This window comes from Colias croceus, chromosome 30 (assembly GCF_905220415.1).
Source record: "Colias croceus chromosome 30, ilColCroc2.1".
Taxonomy (NCBI): Eukaryota; Metazoa; Arthropoda; class Insecta; order Lepidoptera; family Pieridae; genus Colias; species Colias croceus.
In genome coordinates, this window is record NC_059566.1 from 3,576,866 (window position 1) to 3,595,384 (window position 18,519).

General features: G+C 33.1%; 2 protein-coding genes across 2 annotated transcripts in view; one reads left to right on the forward strand and one right to left on the reverse strand.

Moving 5' to 3' along the window:
* Positions 1-131: 131 nt before the first annotated feature.
* On the reverse strand, positions 132-3,375 carry LOC123704553. Its single transcript, XM_045652932.1, has 2 exons — positions 561-3,375; positions 132-148 (listed from the first exon to the last, which is right to left on the reverse strand). Exons 1-2 carry the CDS (start codon positions 3,373-3,375, stop codon positions 132-134), a joined length of 2,832 nt encoding a protein of 943 aa, XP_045508888.1.
* A 3,114-nt stretch (positions 3,376-6,489) lies between these two features.
* LOC123704647 overlaps positions 6,490-18,519 on the forward strand; it is a 36,524-nt gene continuing 24,494 nt past the window's right edge. Inside the window, exon 1 of the mRNA XM_045653053.1 lies at positions 6,490-6,702. The gene's annotated coding sequence lies outside the window, so the exon portion shown is untranslated. The remainder of the gene's footprint in view (positions 6,703-18,519) is intronic.

The window sequence follows — 18,519 nt, forward strand, 5'->3', positions numbered from 1 at the left end:
AAACAACTAAAATATACCTCTAAACAAAACAAAAAATAACTAAACAAAACGTTACCGATACCGCCCACCGTGATACATCAACGTAGTGGCGTTAAACTCATACACAAACAAGTACATAATATTAGCACACTTCAATCAACTGACCTTCCTAAAATTGAACAACTTTATAAGATAATCTTCTATTAACTAATCCTTTTATTTAGGCAAAATACTAATTTTACTTAACGGTCGTTTTAAATATCCATTCTTACACTTAATTGTTACAACACGAGTTATATTATCTGATCCAATATGTTTGTTTACAATTTTTCCTAAAATCCATTTAGAAGGTGGAACGTTATCATCTCTAATTATACAAATATCATTAATATTAGGTTCTTCTAATTTCGAATTCCATTTATACCTCTGATTTAAAGTAACCAAATATTCTTTAGACCATCTACGCCAAAAATTATTAACCATTTTTTGAATAACATTCCATCTTTCTAATTTATTTACATTACAATCATCATAATTACGATCACTTATATTTATAACCGGTTCACCTATTAAAAAATGACCTGGGGTCAGTGGGAGAGGGTCATCTGCGTCACTACTAATAACAGAAATTGGCCTAGAATTAAGACATGCTTCGATCTGTGATAGTACTGTAGCTAATTCCTCATACGTTAAAATACTGTCACCTATGACCCGTTTCAAATGGTTCTTAGCACAACGCACTCCGGCCTCCCATATCCCTCCAAAATTAGGTGATTGCGGCGGTATAAAATGCCACGTCGTAAATTCCAATGTAAGAAGTTCCGCAATTTCATTAGGTAAACTGGATTTAGCAGAGTCAAACATTTCTCGTAAATGTTTGTCCGCACCAACAAAGTTTGTGCCATTATCACTGAACAAATCCTGGCAACGTCCACGTCTAGACGTGAAGCGTCTAAAAGCGGCGATAAATCCCTTAGCGGTTAAATCTGTTACAGCCTCAATGTGTATAGCCCTTGTGACCATACAGACGAAAAGACAAATGTAGCCTTTATAAGATTTTGCCCCTCGACCTGGAGAAAACTTAATATTGACTGGGCCTGCATAATCCACACCGGTTGCCGTAAATGGCTTGCAAGGCTTCAGTCTAGTATCTGGAAGCTGTCCCATTAACTGCACTCTCGATGCTTTCGAATATCGTAAGCACGTGAGGCACTTCCTATAATGTTGTTTTACTAGATCCCTACAGCGTACTATCCAATATTTTGTCCGAATGTAATTTATCATGATTTGCGGTCCACCGTGCAAAGTTTTTTCGTGAGCATCCGATATTAACAACTGGGTAAGATGAGACTTAGCTGGCATAATTATCGGGTGCTTCGTGTTATGGTTTGCGTGAGCCTTATCAATCCGACCACCGACTCTTAATATTCCATTTCGATCTAAAATGGGACAAAGAGTACGAAGGGGACTTCTCTTCGGTATATCCTTTTTATTCTCTAAAACCTTGATCTCTTCTTCAAACGTAATCCCTTGAACCTGTTTAATACATTTTTCTAATGTTTCATTCATTTCATTTACTGTTACAAACTTCGGCAAAATTTTCCTTTCTTCCTTCTTCAGTAATATTCTTCGACAATAAGAAATAACCTTTAGCATTTTAGTCAAATTAGAAAATTTTAACCATTCAAAATCTTCACATTTATCTTGTTTTACTATTAATGATACTTGTCTTCTTTCTTCATCTGTATCTACTATCTCTGGATTTTTCATTTCAATATTTCTGTTCTTCAACCATTCCGGTCCGTACCACCATAGTGAATGTGAAAGTAATTCTGTTGGAGTCAAACCTCTAGATGCACAATCAGAAGGATTGGCTTCGGTTGAAACATGACCCCATTGATCATAATCCATAATAGTTAAAATCTCTGATACCCGATTGCTTACGAATGTTGTCCATTTGCTTGCACCGCCCTTCAGCCATGCTAAAACGATTGTAGAATCAGTCCATCCGTAAATGTTATCTTTGCATACCTTCATCACTTGAGATACTTCGTTCACAAGTTTCGCAGCAAGCACAGCCCCACATAACTCTAAACGAGGTATAGAAACTTCCTTCTCTATAGGTGCTACTTTTGTTTTAGCTGATACTAACCTGACATGTATAGATTCATCGTGATTGATGACTCTCATAAAAACTGCAGCAGCATAAGCAGATCTTGATGCGTCTGAGAAGACATGTAGTTCAACATGACTTTGACTAGTGCAACAAATCCACCTTGGTATTTCTACTCGTTGAATTTCCTTGCATTGCTGTCGTATGTTAAGCCAAATTTCGTTCAAATCTTCAGGTAATGCATCATCCCAATCTAAATGCGCCTTCCATATTTTTTGAATAAATAATTTAGCAACAATGATTACTGGTGCAATCCAACCCATTGGATCAAACAATTGAGCAATATTAGATAAAACTTGTCTTTTCGTGATTGGAAATTTTATCTCCGGTAAATTGATTGAATAAACAAATCTATCTGAACTACGATTCCATGAAATTCCTAAAACTTTTACCATATTATCAACCTTAATTAGCATAGATTCTTCTTTTTCTTTATTATCTTCTCCAATATACTTTAATAATTCCTTACAATTAGAGCTCCATTTTTGAAGTGTAAATCCTCCAGATTTCATTAATTTATTCATTTCATTGTAAATAATTTTAGCTTCTTGTAATGTATCACAACCTGTCATTAGATCATCAATATAATAATCATTTTTAGTAATTTCTGATGCTACTGGAAATTTAAGTTTCTCATCTTCTGCCAAACGTTGTAAAGTTTTAACAGCAAGATATGGTGCACACGCGGTTCCAAATGTTAGAGTGAGCAATTTAAAATGTTTAATTGGTTGATCCGGTAAAGTTCTCCATAAAATTCTCTGAAAATTTGTCTGTCTTGGATTAATAAGTACTTGACGGTACATTTTGACAAGATCAGCCACTATACAAATGGGATGGGTTCTCCACCTCATTAATATATGTCTGAGATCTTGTTGGATTTTTGGTCCAATCATAAGATCATCATTTAATGACACATTATTTGTTCCCTTACTAGAAGCATTAAAAACTACACGAACCTTTGTCGTATCTTTATCCTCCCGTACAACAGCATGATGCGGAAGATAGACAGCCGTTGGATTATCTAAATCGTCTTCTTCGACTAAAGACATATGATTAAGATCTAAGTACTCTTCTACTACCCGTCTATATTCCTCATATAATTTAGGATTATTCTTAAGCCTTCTTTCTAAAGCGACTAATCTATTCTTAGCTATATCTATAGATTCTCCATACTGGCACTCAGGATCCTTATTTTTAAATGGCAATGTCCATCCAAAATCCATCTCGATTTCGTACAGTTGATTTTTCATACAGCTCTTCACACAATTGTTCCTCTCTTGTAAATTTCTTAACAATCATATCTGGCTCAGCTTCTAGTTCCCAAAAACGCTTCAAAAAATCATCGTCAGTTCTAACCTGTAAATGAAAACTTTTAGCCTTGTATTTATCTGAAAGTGAATCAGATACCTTACCCGATAAAACCCAACCAAAGGCCGTATTCTGCGCTATTAAATTTCCCTTGGGTTGTTTCATCATACCTGTTAATAAAATCTCAGCATAAACTTCTGCTCCTAATAAAACATCAATCTTACCTGGTGTTGCATAACCTGGGTCCGCTAATTCTACATTCTCGAGTTCGAGCCAATTCGGAGCATCTAATTTCACACATGGAAGCATAGATGTAAGTGAAGTTAATACATAAGCCTTAACATTAATAGAAAATTCTGAGTTATGACGCGATTTTAAACATAATGTTACTACATGTTTAATATGCATTTGACCATCTCCCAGACCTGATACCAAACCATTAACAGATGTACGTTTAAGACCGAGTAACTGAACAGTTGCTTCAGTTACAAATGACGCTTGCGAGCCTTGGTCTAGCAATGCTCGTACCATAAATAAGTTACCATTGTTTGACTGAGCCTTAAGTAGTGTCGTAGCTAGCAGAACATGATAGCTTTTATGCTCTCTTTTGGCAAAATTTGCCACAATCTTTGATTCTACTAGCGTAGACGAAGTTTTATTCTCAATCCCATCATTTTCTTCTTGTGTCCTTTGAGTGTTTTCAATGAATCCTGTCTTCTCTAAATGCAACATAGTATTATGTTTACGTCCGCATTTCTTGCAACAAATTGATTGTCGACATTTACTTACAATATGTGTAGGTTGCAAACAATTAAAGCATAACCCCTTATTCTGTACGTGATTCCTTCGTTCTTCTACTGATTGCTTCTTAAACTGTGTGCATGCATTTATATAATGATTTTCACCACAAACTGAACATATATTATCGGTCTTCTTATTCTGTAGGATAGCTCCGTGAAAAGTACTTTTAACCAATTGCTTCTTTTGTGACGTCTCATGTCTTATAGGTTGTTTTCCCGAATCTATCATCTCCAAACTACGAAATCTCGCTTCCAAAAAATCCACCAACTGAGACCAAGTTGGCAATTCATCGGCACATGACGTGCTTATCTGATTCTCCCATAGTTTATGCGATTGTACATCAAGCTTTGAAACTACCAAATAAATCACAATTGCATCCCAAGTTGCTGTTGGTATTCCCATATTATTTAGCGCTTGTAATACTGATGTAGTTGTATCCAGAAGTTGCTTAATCGCTTGTGCAGATTCACTATTAATTTGTTTTTGTCCAAATAACTTTTTTAGAACAGCATTTAAATTATATCTTTTATTATTGTATCGTTTTGTTAATTGGTTCCAAGCCTCTTGGTAGTTTTTATCAACAGTAGGAAAATTTCGTAACAAATTCTCTGGTTCTCCCGAGATACTACTCTTTAAATAATGCATTTTTTGCACGGGTGATAATTTTTCATTATTGTGTATAAGCGACAAAAACATATCGTAAAATGTCTGCCACTCCTCATATTTTCCTGAAAATGTTGGTAAATTAATTCTCGGTAGCTTTACGTCGTCACTAGTCATCGTATTCGATGTTGGTATCGGGTTATTGAACACTTCTTCAAGCTTCTCTTTTAGTTCCGTCACATGGTCTATGTATATCTCCTCAAACTTATTATAGTCGTCTTCTATAAAATATGGTAAAGATTCTAGTTGTTCCGATGTTACTATTTGTATTAGCTCTGTATGGTTTCGTTTGAATTCTAAATAAAAATCTTCCAAATTTTTTATTCTAGTTTCCAAATACTGCTTAGTGATTCTACCTTTCGGACTCTTCTTAAAGTTTATTTGTGCCTTTTCTAATCTTGACAACAAATCCGCTTGATTTTTAATTACTTTTGAAGCCATATTAAATTAAATATTAATAATATAGTTTTATAAATTTTAAAATTTTCAAAGTTTCAAAAATCTCCAAGTCTATAGAATAATTCAGAAATTTCTTCAAAGTCCATATAATAAATTCTCAGATTTTTCCAAGTCCTTACAATAAAATCTCAAATATTTTCTAAGTCCATATAATAAACTATCAGATTTTTCCAAGTCCTTAGAATAAAATCTCCAATATTTTCTAAGTCCATATAATAAATTATGAAATTTTTACAAGTCCTTAGAATAAAATATCTTCAAATATTTTCTAAGTCCATATAATAAAATATGAAATTTTTACAAGTTCTACTTATCGGAAATTTTTCTAAGTCTTTCAAAGTCCAAAGTCCATCTTAGGTTTCGGCACCATGTATAAAATGACGTTTTCGCGGGATTCACTTAAACACTCAACACTTTAAATTACTTTATTTTTACTTTAACACAATATTACACAATATTACACAATATTACACAATATTACACAATATTACACAATATTACACAATATTACACAATATTACACAATATTACACAAGATACACAAGATACACAAGGCAGATAATTGACATGAAATTTCTTATACGTATTCAACAAAACAATTCGCTAGTGCGATGCAAAAGTAAAGTGTCGCCATCTATTGGTAACTTATGAAACTAATTGTCGTAACTTGACATATTGTAACATAATTAGACAATGCGTAAATTCATAACTATGATCCATTCCAATTTCCATTTGGCATTTTCGCAAACTTTTTTTTTACGCTTCTTTTTTTATTCTGAGAATTTTTACCTTACCAGCCGGCAGCCAGCTTACCTAAATATTCGATGAAGTTTAAAAATAATTCATTTAAAAACTCTTTATTTAATATTTTATATTAAAAAATATGCTTGCTTGAAGAATAAAAACTAAAATTATAAAACATAATAATTTTATATCGCCTAGTAGAACGTCGTATAACGTAAAAATCTTTTCGTATCAACTGTCACTGTCAAACTGTAGGCCATTTTGTTTTGTTGATGGGTCGTTCCAATGATTCCATAATCATTGGGTCGTTCATCGTCTGACGTCTGTCGAGTGTCGTCAAATGAGACAATTACTATTTACTTGTCTAGATCGTGTGATGGTGGATGTTGTGCTTGCGCAGCATATCATGAGCCCATAGTTTAGCGATAAAAGTTTTTAAAGTATTTGTACTTTTTCGTGTAAATAACTCGCGTGAACAGTGTAGTGTACAAGTGAAAGTGCAAAACTTGGTGTGGTGTTTTCTTGCAAAATATCTGCATAATCCGACGTCAGACGGCCCATATTATTTCTACTTGGTAAATATTTTCCTTGTGTTTTATTCATGTACAGTATGAGCATATATTATGTTATCTTTGTCCCATAAAACCTTATACTGGTTCAAAATTAAAAAAACAAATTAAGGCGGTAAATTGGCATGAATCGGAATGTTACTGACATACGTAAGCGATAAAATTATACATAGAACATGTGAGAATTATTACCTATTTAATTAATATACTCATAAAGGCTAATTGCGTAAATAACCAATTTTTATTTTTTTGTTTATGTAAATTATGTTAAACTATGCTACAATAGCACAATTTCCATATTTAAAAAACACCAAATTAATGAATTTTAAAAATAGAACGTCTATTTGTTTTAATTAAAAGTGTAAGTGTATATAGTTACTGTGTAATTCTTTCGGACTGTTTTTTTTTAGTTAGTTACCTAAATATTGCTAATTGCTTTATTCACTAGTAATTGTCTATAACTGTATCTACAATATATTTGTAATAATTATTAACTGAATAATAATATAAGCCTCTTTCACTTTGAAAATTATACCAGGACAAGTTTTTTAAGAATGTAATGGACAATATGGAAAGACATGATACAAAAATCAAGAAACAATCTTCATGATAGAGAAGGTACCGTTCACATTTTTATATAATTCATATTATATAAGATAACTAACTCTCTGACATTCTTCTCGGTAGAACATTATAGTTACATCAATAAAAAAACATTCAATCTATGAAGCATGATTGATTTGTTAAGATTTTAACACTCAATCATCACACGCCCGCATTTTCAAAGAAAAATCTGCATAGTTCCTGTTCCCGTGGGATTTCCGGGATAAAACCTATCCTATGTATTAATCCCAATTACCCTCTATATATGTGCTAAATTATAAAGGCGAAAGTTTGTAAGTATGGATGTATGGATGTTTGTTACTCTTTCACGTAAAAACTACTGAACCGATTGCAATGAAATTTAGCACACTTATAGAGGGTAACTTGGATTAACACATTGGATAGTTTTTATCCCGGAAATCCCACGGGAACGGGAACTATGCGGGTTTTCCTTTGCAAACACGGGCGAAGCCGCGGGCGGAAATCTCAGTATGTGCTAAATTTCATTGTAATCGGTTCAGTAGTATTTGCATGAAAGAGTAACAAACATACACATACATTCATCCTCATTAACTCTCAAATATTTTATATTATTTGTAGCTTTGTCTAAAACTTAATAAATTATATACTAAAACCTTCCTCTGGAATCACTCTATCTATAAAAAAAACCACATCAAAATCTGTTGTTTAGTTCTAAAGAAAAGCATACATAGGGACAGAGAAAGCAACTTTGTTTATACTATTTACTATTTAGTGATATAGAAGGATAATACATTGTTTTATGAGTTACTTGCAAATAAAACATATTTAACAGCTTCCAAATAATCTATGACCGCCTCCTTGGTACAGTGGTTGACGCGTGAGCGTAGAACCGAGGGGTCCTGGGTTCGATTCCCGCGGGTGAAGACGAAGAAAAAATAATGTCTCGGTCTGGTAGGACACAGAAGGCTGATCACCTACTTGTCTCTAAAGAAAATCGGTCAGTGAAACAGATGTATAATGCATCTGCCCCTTACCCCACTAGGAGACATGGGATTTCACTTTAATAATCTATAATATAAAAATGAATCCCAAAATGTGTTGATAAGCGCATAACATGAGAACGGCTGAACCAATTTCGTTAATTCTTTTTTTATTATATTCCTTGAAGTACGAGGATGGTTCTTATGTAGAGAAAACGTAAATATGTACCACGGGCGAAGCCGGGGCGGACTGCTAGTTTAATAATAATTTTAAATATTTATAACTATTATCTCAATATCAACAAAAATAACTTGCAATATAAAGATAACTTTAGGTAGATGGATAATAAATTTTTATGTATGTTTTTATCTGTATTTGTATATCTTATGTGATACTCTGGTACATAAGCTATATCATGGCCAAGTATCATTATGAACTGTTCAGTAGTTTTCACATGATGGAGTGGCGAACACACATCCTATATGTATTTCTGCTTTAAATTGTATCATTGCTATCGACTATAGTGGTACGTAGAAAGTAGCCTGTATGCTACCCAGTAAGCTATTTGCTTAACAGATTTGAGTTAAATCGAACAAGGATTTTCATTTACATGAGGACATCAACATACTACGCTACCTTTAAACATCTTTCGATTTTCGAAGAATTTCTAACTTAGTTAGTTTGAAATAAAATCCAGTGACTGACTTTTTCTGGAAAATATTATGTTGGATAATAGGTTGAAAACAATTATTTCCCTTAGAGGTGTGGTTCAAATGTTATAGTAGTTTTTGTACTTATGTATTAGAAACATTGACGATCTACAAACAATTACTCATAATCGCCTATTAAAAGGTCATCAAAAATGTATTCAGAGCAACCTTAATACTTAAAATATTGAACTTCAAATAAGAGACTTGTTTAAGATCTAAAACATTGAATTACAAATTAACACCTTATTCCATGGCAGTAATGTCCAAAGTCAAATGTATTGCTTATTAGATAACTCTGCTTTCTAGATTGAGTGAAGGCAGAGTTTTGCTTCCGACAATTATCGAGTGTCAGTCTTAAGACTCTTAGTTGTACTTATAAAAAATATTAAAATCTTTTCCTCTTTCAGTATGTATATTTATATAATTTAAAGCCCAAATAACAAAAACAGGAAGCTCTATGATGATAAAAGTATGACACATTATAAAACTATATATTATGTGTATTTTTAAATACATACTGTATGAATTAACTTACAAATTAATCTCACTAATATTATAAATGCGAAAGTTTGTGAAGATGTGTGTGTGTGTGTTTGTTACTCTTTCACGCAAATACTACTGAACCGATTACAATGAAATTTAGCACACATATAGAGGGTAACTTGGATGAACACATAGGATAGGTTTCATCCCGGAAATCCCACGGGAACGGGAACTATGCGGGTTTTTCTTTCAAAACGCGGGTGAAGCCGCGGGTGGAAAGCTAGTTGGATATAAATACTTAAATAGAGTATGATGTTACCAACCTCATTAACAACTAGCTATGTTGTTAATGAGGCTAAAAGCTAGTTTCATAATAAAACACAAATATTCAATGTTTATAATAATTTTGAATGTATTCCTATACTTTTTCATAATAAATAGTTTTTTTTACCATCGTTGTCTGTGTTTCCTTGATATTTTTATGTTATTATAAAATTATAACATAGAAATGATGTAATAAATAATGAGTACACAATCATGACTCGTTCCAGTTTTCTTATCTATTCAATGTCACAGATTTACATATTTTTATTTGTTCAAAACAGGACAAAAACTGTCTAACAACTGTTTTTGTAACTGATAAGTGATAACCATTTTTGAAGTGGAACTTCTTTAGGCGCGTTGGGAGTAAAATTTCAAGGTCGCGTCAAGGCAATACCGTCACGTTATGGAGTAAGGCGACGATTTTGGTATCTTTGAATTGTGCCAAAGAAGTTTCATTTCTGACACGGCGCACGCTCTTTTTTTTTTCATGCACGATTATATGTATATTCATCTTCACAAACTTTTGCATTTATAATATTAAATAGGATAGGATTTAATACTATGATAATCTTTAAATGCATACAGCATCCATTATACTTACTAGGTAAAATTATAAATGCGAAAGTAACTCTGTCTGTCTGTTACTCAATCACGCCTGAAATACTGAACCAATTTGCATGAAATTTGGTATAGAGATATCTTGATACCCAAGAAAGGACATAGGCTACTTTTTACCCCGGGACATAAGATAGGTTTTATCCCTGTAAGCGCGAGCAAAGCTGCGGGCGGAAAGCTAGTATTATATAAATTTCTCATGCCACGTGTATACAAAGTTTGAATTAAATCTGTCCGTTTAAAGTGTCTCAACTCGAGTCTAAAGGAGTCGGTTACATACAAACATACAGGTGAAGCTAATATAACTGTGTTAAAGGGACAATGGGGCAAAAGGCAGCTTGTTTATAATATAATATGTAACACTTAGCTTATAGCTTACCGCCCGCGGCTTTGCCCGCTTTGTCTAAAACCTAATAAATTATATACTAAAATCTTCATCTTGAATCACTCTATTAAAAAAAACGCATCAAAATCCGTTGCGTAGTTTTAAAGATTTAAGCATACAAAGGGGCAAAGGGACTGAGAAAGCGACTTTGTTTTATACTATGTAGTGAAGTTACATATTATTACATAATTCTATATTTTGGACATATTTTTAATGATAATTAATCACTAGGTAGGTAATCCCCGAGTGAGATTTTTTATCTCAATTAACATTATAACCAAATAAGAAATGAATTGAAATGAAATATGTTTATTATGGATACAAAGATACCAGTGCCGGATTAAGCCAGCGCGGGGCCTGTAGCAAATTCTGTTGGAGGAGGGCCTCTTACAACGAACTTTAACGAAGGGTCGTTTGCTATAGTTTCTCAAGTTAAAGGGTATTAAATAAAATTTATTGTCATTTCCATAAAGCTATGTGTGCTGTCATTTCGCCGCTGCACTGTACGTACACGGTGCTTCTGTGTGGGTGTTATGTTACCAGATATTGAAAATTTTCCCAAAATTTTCCCCGACTACGGAAGAAAGAGTGTTATGTTTTTCGAGTGTATCTATGTATAATATTTCTTTGGCACGCCCTGCAGTATAAACCGCTGAACCGATTTTGATTTATGAGGTGACATTGCAATCATCTGAATTATTATGGTAGCGGTGTTAGTGACGTTCTACATAAATTAGCTGTCAGGGTTTAATTTTAATTTTAATATAAATATTTGTATATGATAATTTTTTGTAATATTCTAAAAATTCTTTTGTTACATAAACGATAAATTTTTAATTAAATAAATTACATAAAAAAAATGTTTCAAAATTACAATGATTACCTATATTATTTTTTATTTTCAAAATATATGAATGCGGATAGCGGTAGTTTTTAGTCTAGAACACGGGACATTTTATTTTTAGAAAGAAAGGAGGAAGAAACCATTTATATAAATTTATAAAGAATAGAAAAAATTCGATCACGAGGCGGGACTCGAACCCGCATCCTTTCGCGCCATTCCGGGGCGGATGCCTAACCAACTCAGCCACTCGTGACCCGCCTGAGCAATCGAATTTATTCCATTCTTTCAGTTTTATGTGTCTTAAGGGACACACCGCGCGCCATCTATTGAGATGATTTAACAACCATCTCAACCAATATGAAGCACTTTTCAGTGAATACAATATTGTTATTATGAATACAATATTAATATTTTTTGGTTTATAAATTTATATTTATAAAGCATTTGAATGCCATAAAACCAAAAAATATAAATTCAAGAAACCATTTATTCCAATACACACAAACACACAACAATAGCATTGTAAATTATGAATAATAGGTAATAGAAAACATAAATTTATGTATGGTTGCTTGCGCTAAAAAAGGAAGCCACTCAGGATACCTGAGGCATAATACCTTAACACTGATTTTCAGTGACACCTTAAGACATCCACATTGTCAGCTGCTTTACTGGATAATAAATAAATATAATTCCTGAATAATAAAATTTTGTCATATCCATCACGGAGTTCAAATGAATTAAATCGCGGGCGAAAACGACTCTGACGTTTTTAAGCTATATAAAAGTAACAAAAAAAGAGTACTATGCTTATTAAAATTATCTTATAATGATCATGAACCTGTATTGCACTATACAAATAATCACATTCACGATCGAAAAATCTAACAGCACTACCTCGAAGATCTTTTAACCATTTTACCGTTTTACCCATAAAAATGGCAAATTCATTTTCAAAATACTGGCAGCATACGTTGAAGTTTTGTATTCCTTCGTACCTATATGTAAAATTATTATTTGTATACAAAATTAAATAAGCCAAATAATCTACAGAGAACCTGTAAAACGATGTTTTATCTTTTTGTTTGTTTTCGGGAACTAATTTTACAGCGTTTTAATATCACAAGACAGCATTTTTTTACTAAAATAGCAAACCCCTTTTGACGTATTGCATGACACTATAATCGCTTTAGCACTGGCGGAGGTTCGTATTCGTTTTTGATTTCGTATTTTCTTTGACAAGGGCGATGGATGATTGTCATGCTCCATCTGCTAAGGTTTGATAGTCGATAGAATCCTATTTTATTTGATCGAGTTATTACGACTAGCTCGTTCGATGACAATATCAGGGGATTCCCCTGTTAGTTTTGCCGTGCTACCAACTTGCGTGTAGCGCAGTGCAAGCAGTACAACACAACTTTTGGTGTAGCCAGCGCTCAATTGTAGAAACGTGGTAAAATTTTAAATTATTGTTGTAGATTTTGATACCAACGTTTCTCGTGGTAGGTACGTGTATTTTTTTTACGGTACGTGTATTATAAATTGATATTTTTTTACGGTCAGACAGGTATTAGACCGCGGGGCCCGTAGCATTTGCTACTCTTGCTACGTGGCTAATCCGGCACTGAAAGATACAAATAAAATGAAACAAGAAAAAAAAATCTAACTTAAATATTATATTATGTACTAGATTCCGCCCGCGACTCCGTCCGCGCCAAAAAATTAAGATTATTTTTTTTCTACGTATTTTTACGGGATAAAAAGTATCCTATTTTATGCCCAGGATAATAAGGTATAATTATACCGAGTTTCATCGAAATCGAACCGTTAGTTTTCACGTGATACCTTCACATACAGACAGACAAAATTTTTTTTAATCACATCGACTAGTCGTGAATTCTCTCTTTTTCGATGGAGGAATTCCACCTTCCCTCCTCCACACCTTCAAGCCACACCTCCGCCCGTCGGAGTGGGGAGCGTAAGGTTTTTCGTTACGGAATTTCTCGATTCGGTCCCCGCGCTCAAGCCCCGCGATAGAAGTTATGCAATAGCTTAATATATATTTAAATATTATAATATATACTTGATAATAATTATACTTACTTAGTGAATAAATAATGTGATGTAATAATGTGAGTTATATACTTTTTCTATGTAGTTAGATATAAGTTTCATATATTGTAATATTTACATGATGTTAAAAGAGCAACTATGGAGTTTCTTGCCGATTCTTCTCCATAGATACTGCTTTCCGAATCGGTGGTAAATGTTAAAAATACTTACCTATGTAATGACGATTCGAAAGTGCTACTAAATAGTAGTCTAATTGAATAAATGAATGTTTGAGTTTGAGTTTGAGTTTATATAAGCGCTAATTTCTATCTTAATACAAAGATTTTCTTCCTTATTAAGATTTTCCAAAATTCTAAACATGCTTATTATCTTCACCTGTATATTTGTAACTAGCTGCTCCGCGCGGTTTCACCCCCGTGGCTCCACTCCTGTTGGTCTTAGCGTGATGATATACATAGCCTATAGCCTTCCTCGATAAATGAGCTATCTAACACCGAAAAAATTTTTCAAATCGGACGAGTAGTTCCCGAGATTAGCGCGTTCAAACAAACAAACAAACTCTTCAGCTTTATAATCTTAATCTTAATATGTATATATAAATCTCGTGTCACAATGTTTGTCCTCAATGGACTCCTAATCCACTTAACCGATTATAATAAAATTCGCACACCATGTGCAGTTCGATCCAACTTGAGAGATAGGATAGTTTAAATCTCAAATCGTTTTAGAGAAAGCGGGCGAAGCCGCGGGCGGTAAGCTAGTATTAGTATAGATTTGTATGTAAATGTAACCGAATCTGAATCTTTTTTTTTTGTTTTTATTCTGGGCATAAATAATCTGTTATATATAATAATGTTTATATAATAATCAATTACTTTAAGCTAATTAAATACATACTTTACAAGCTAATCAGGCAAAACAAGGAAAATAGCATACTATTGATATATTATATACAAATTTATAGTCAAGTTAAACGTTTTCCTCAACTTAAATATAACTTGGAATCATTCGAATGAAGTTATGGATCATATTTTTTAATTTTTAGGGAATGACGTAAAATAATTTTTATAATACATTTTTTTATGTTTTCTATTTAATAATATTATAAAGCTGAAGAGTTTGTTTGTTTCTATGAACGCGTTAATCTTAGGAACCACGGGTCCGATTTGAAAAAGTATTTCACTGTTAGATAGTCACAAAGGAAGGCTATAAATAGGGCATAGTAATTCCTGAGATTAGCACGTTCAAACAAACACTCTACAGTAATATTAGCCTAGATATGTATAAATGTTTTAAAAAACCTTCACATGTCTAATAACAAGAATTCTATAAAAATTATTTTACGTCAATCCTTATAACATTAAAGATATGACGTCAAGCAGTGGAAAGTATGTATGTCTCTTTCTATCTCGGATTGTTTTGTATAGGAAGGAAAGAGACAACTAGTAATCACTATTTGTTACTTTGAAAAGTGTGTTAAAAATCAAGGATTTTAAGTACATAATGTTGTTATTTGCCATCAAAAATCTTTCTAAATATGTTTATATTTAGAAATCGGACTATTTAAATTTGTGACATTGAATGATATTATGTTTAATTTTGACTAATGAATATATACAGGGTGTCCCACTATTGGTATACTAAGCGCGAAATGACTTCTAGTTTTGCATAGGTACACTGATCATGAAAAAAATACTAGAACAAAATTACGTCAGAAAATGTTTGCTAAATCCATGTTTTCATCTCTGGCTAAGCACTTAGTATTAAGCCCGTGCACCGACATCAAACCTTATTTAATAAATAGCACATCTAAATAATATGTAGTAAATACTAAATAGTAATTAATAATATCAAATCTTTTTTTATTTTTCACTTTTCCGTTTTTGAAGTCGGTTGTTTTTATCATTATTTTTTTTATATAAAAAAAATGACGAGTATGTGTTTTTATCTTTCTTTCACGTCGGATCTGAGCTAATCTATTCAAGATAATATGTATTGTCTGGAGATACCGAGATAGTAACTTTAGGAGTGTAGATTGATATATGTACCTATTATCTACCTGTATCACTATAAATAAATAGTTCTGAACTACGACTGTATCTACACTAATATTATAAAGAGGAAAACTTTGTTTGTTTGTTTGATTGTTATGAATAGGCTCATAAACTACTGGACCGATTTTGATGAAATTTGGCACAGACAATCTGAACCCTGAAGAAGAAAATAGGCTATTATTGCAAAATATGTACCACGGGCGAAGCGGGGGCGGACCGCTAGTACGATATAATGTATGACACAGAAAGAGATAGCTAAATGAAATTACCTTGGAAATTAAATTGTCAGCAACAATGTACGAAGTAAATGCGAAGACGTGGTAAAAGTAACCTAAATATCTCTCTACCCTCCTAACTATCCAGACAAAAAAATCATATATATACCATAATATCGCTCCGTTTTAACGTAAAATATAAACAAACGAATAAAATACTTTTTATATTATGAAAATGCGAAAACATAACCCGTTGCATCTCGGTAATAAAAACCACAGTGACAAAAAACATATAGTGGCTATTTCACCCTATTTAAGTTGATGACGTCATAGGCTACCTAAGCCAGTCCTAACCGGTCTGGTCTGCGTCAGTCTTTAAAATTCATGTTTTTATCGAGAATATTTACCTTTTTGCAAAACCTGCTGAACACTTGTGAAAGCTTGTGTTTCTTAACGCATGGTGATCTATATTTTGATATGTGAAACAACTGTACTGTACCTTTAAATGAACAATTAGTGATAACTGCGTTAAAAACAACCGACTTCAAACTTGCACTTGCAACATTTACAAATACAGACAAAAATGCTAATAAAATAAAAACTACTGGGGCTATCCGAATAAAATTTTTATGGGACCAATTCGACACCATCCCGCATCGAACAAAAAAAGAATCACGTAAATCGGTTCAGAAACCTCGGAGTAATCGGTGTACATACATAAAAAACGGCCGAATTGATAACCTCCTCCTTTTGTTTTGAAGTCGGTTAAAAATGCGTGTAGTTTGAAACTGGGCATAGGATTTTTAAAGGACTACCACGCATTTCATAAACTCTTTTATTTATGACTAGCTGCGCTTCGCGGTTTCACCAGCGTGGCTCCGCTCCTGTTGGTCTTTTCAAATCAGTAGTTCCTAAGATTAGCGCATTCAAACAAACTCTTCAGATTTATAATATTATTAGTATAGATAATGGTCGAATTCCCTCCACTGGTTGTTATGTTATCTACATATATATTATCATGTGAATTTATATACTAACACAGCTTGACCGATATATTATGAATTTTTTATGTAGGTATATTCAGTAGTTCTAAGAATAAGTCATATACTATTTTTATGCACCTAAAGTGATAAGGTCGTACAGGCTGAACAATGTTTGGCGGTAAAACAAATATCTATAATATAAAAATGAATCGCAAAATGTGTAAGCCCATAACTCGAGAGCGGCTGAACCAATTTCGTTAATTCTTTTTTTGTAATATTCCTTGAAGAACGAGGATGATTCTTATGGAGAGAAAACATAAACATGTACCACGGGCGAAGCCGGGGCGGACCGCTAGTAATTCCATAATATTATAAACGGGAGTGTGCGTAAAAATACGGATACACAATTAGTGAACAGTCCGTACTACCACATCTAGACTACGATACACCACGCCACAGACTAAAAAAGACAACAAATTAAGACCAGTTACACTAGCTCATCGCTTAAGGAAATCCGCCGAGTCATGGTGACTATCACTTTAATAATATGTCCTTGGAATCCTGTGATCCTAGTACTTTTAGGCGAAGGTTTTTGATGATGTTTGCATGTTTGTTACTCAATTACGCAAGAACGGATAATATAATTACAATTAGTAAGTATCTACATATTGTATAGTGTATACTAATCACTACATAGTATAAAATAAAGTCGCTTTCTGCCGTCTGTGTGTCTGTATGCTTAGATTTTTAAAACTACGCAACGGATTTTTATGCGTTTTTTTGAAGTGAAACTTCTTTAATGGGGTTGGAAAAAAAATTAGTGTAATATATTTTCGTTACGCGTGACATTTTTCCGTTACGCGCCATGTTTTTCTTATCCCTACCACGCGTGATTCGACGTATTTCTGTAAAGTTGCATATAGTGAATTATTTTTTGAAAAATAAAGTCATAAAGAAGTTTCACTTCTTACGTGTGTACACTAGTACACGCACACATTTTTTTATAGTAGTTTTTGAGAAAAGTTCAAACCTCGATACTCCCATAGGTATGGGCAAGTCTAGGTAGACTACGATACACCACGCCACAGACTAAAAAAGACAACAAATTAAGACCAGTTACACTAGCTCATCACTTAAGGAAACCCGCCGCGTCATGGTGACTATCACTTTAAATACGTCCTTGGAATCCTGTGATCCTAGTACTTTTAGGCGAATGATTTTGATGATGTTTGCATGTTTGTTAGTCTATTACGTAAGAACGGGTGATATAGTTAGTATCTATATTATCTACTTTAATAATAAAAAAATGTTTAAACTATTTTTTATACATATAAATCTGAAGAGTTTGTTTGTTTGAACGCGCTAATCGCAGAAACTACTGCACCGATATCAACAATAATTCTTCCAACGTTGGATATCTATGAATATATTTAATACAAGAAATTAAAAAAAAAACGTAAATTAATCGCTGATAGCTTTTTTATAATGGGAAAATAATTTTTCTAGTCGGTTGAACAGTTTTTTAACAGTTCTGTAGAGTCGGTGTTTTATTTTTTTGATTTACTATTTTG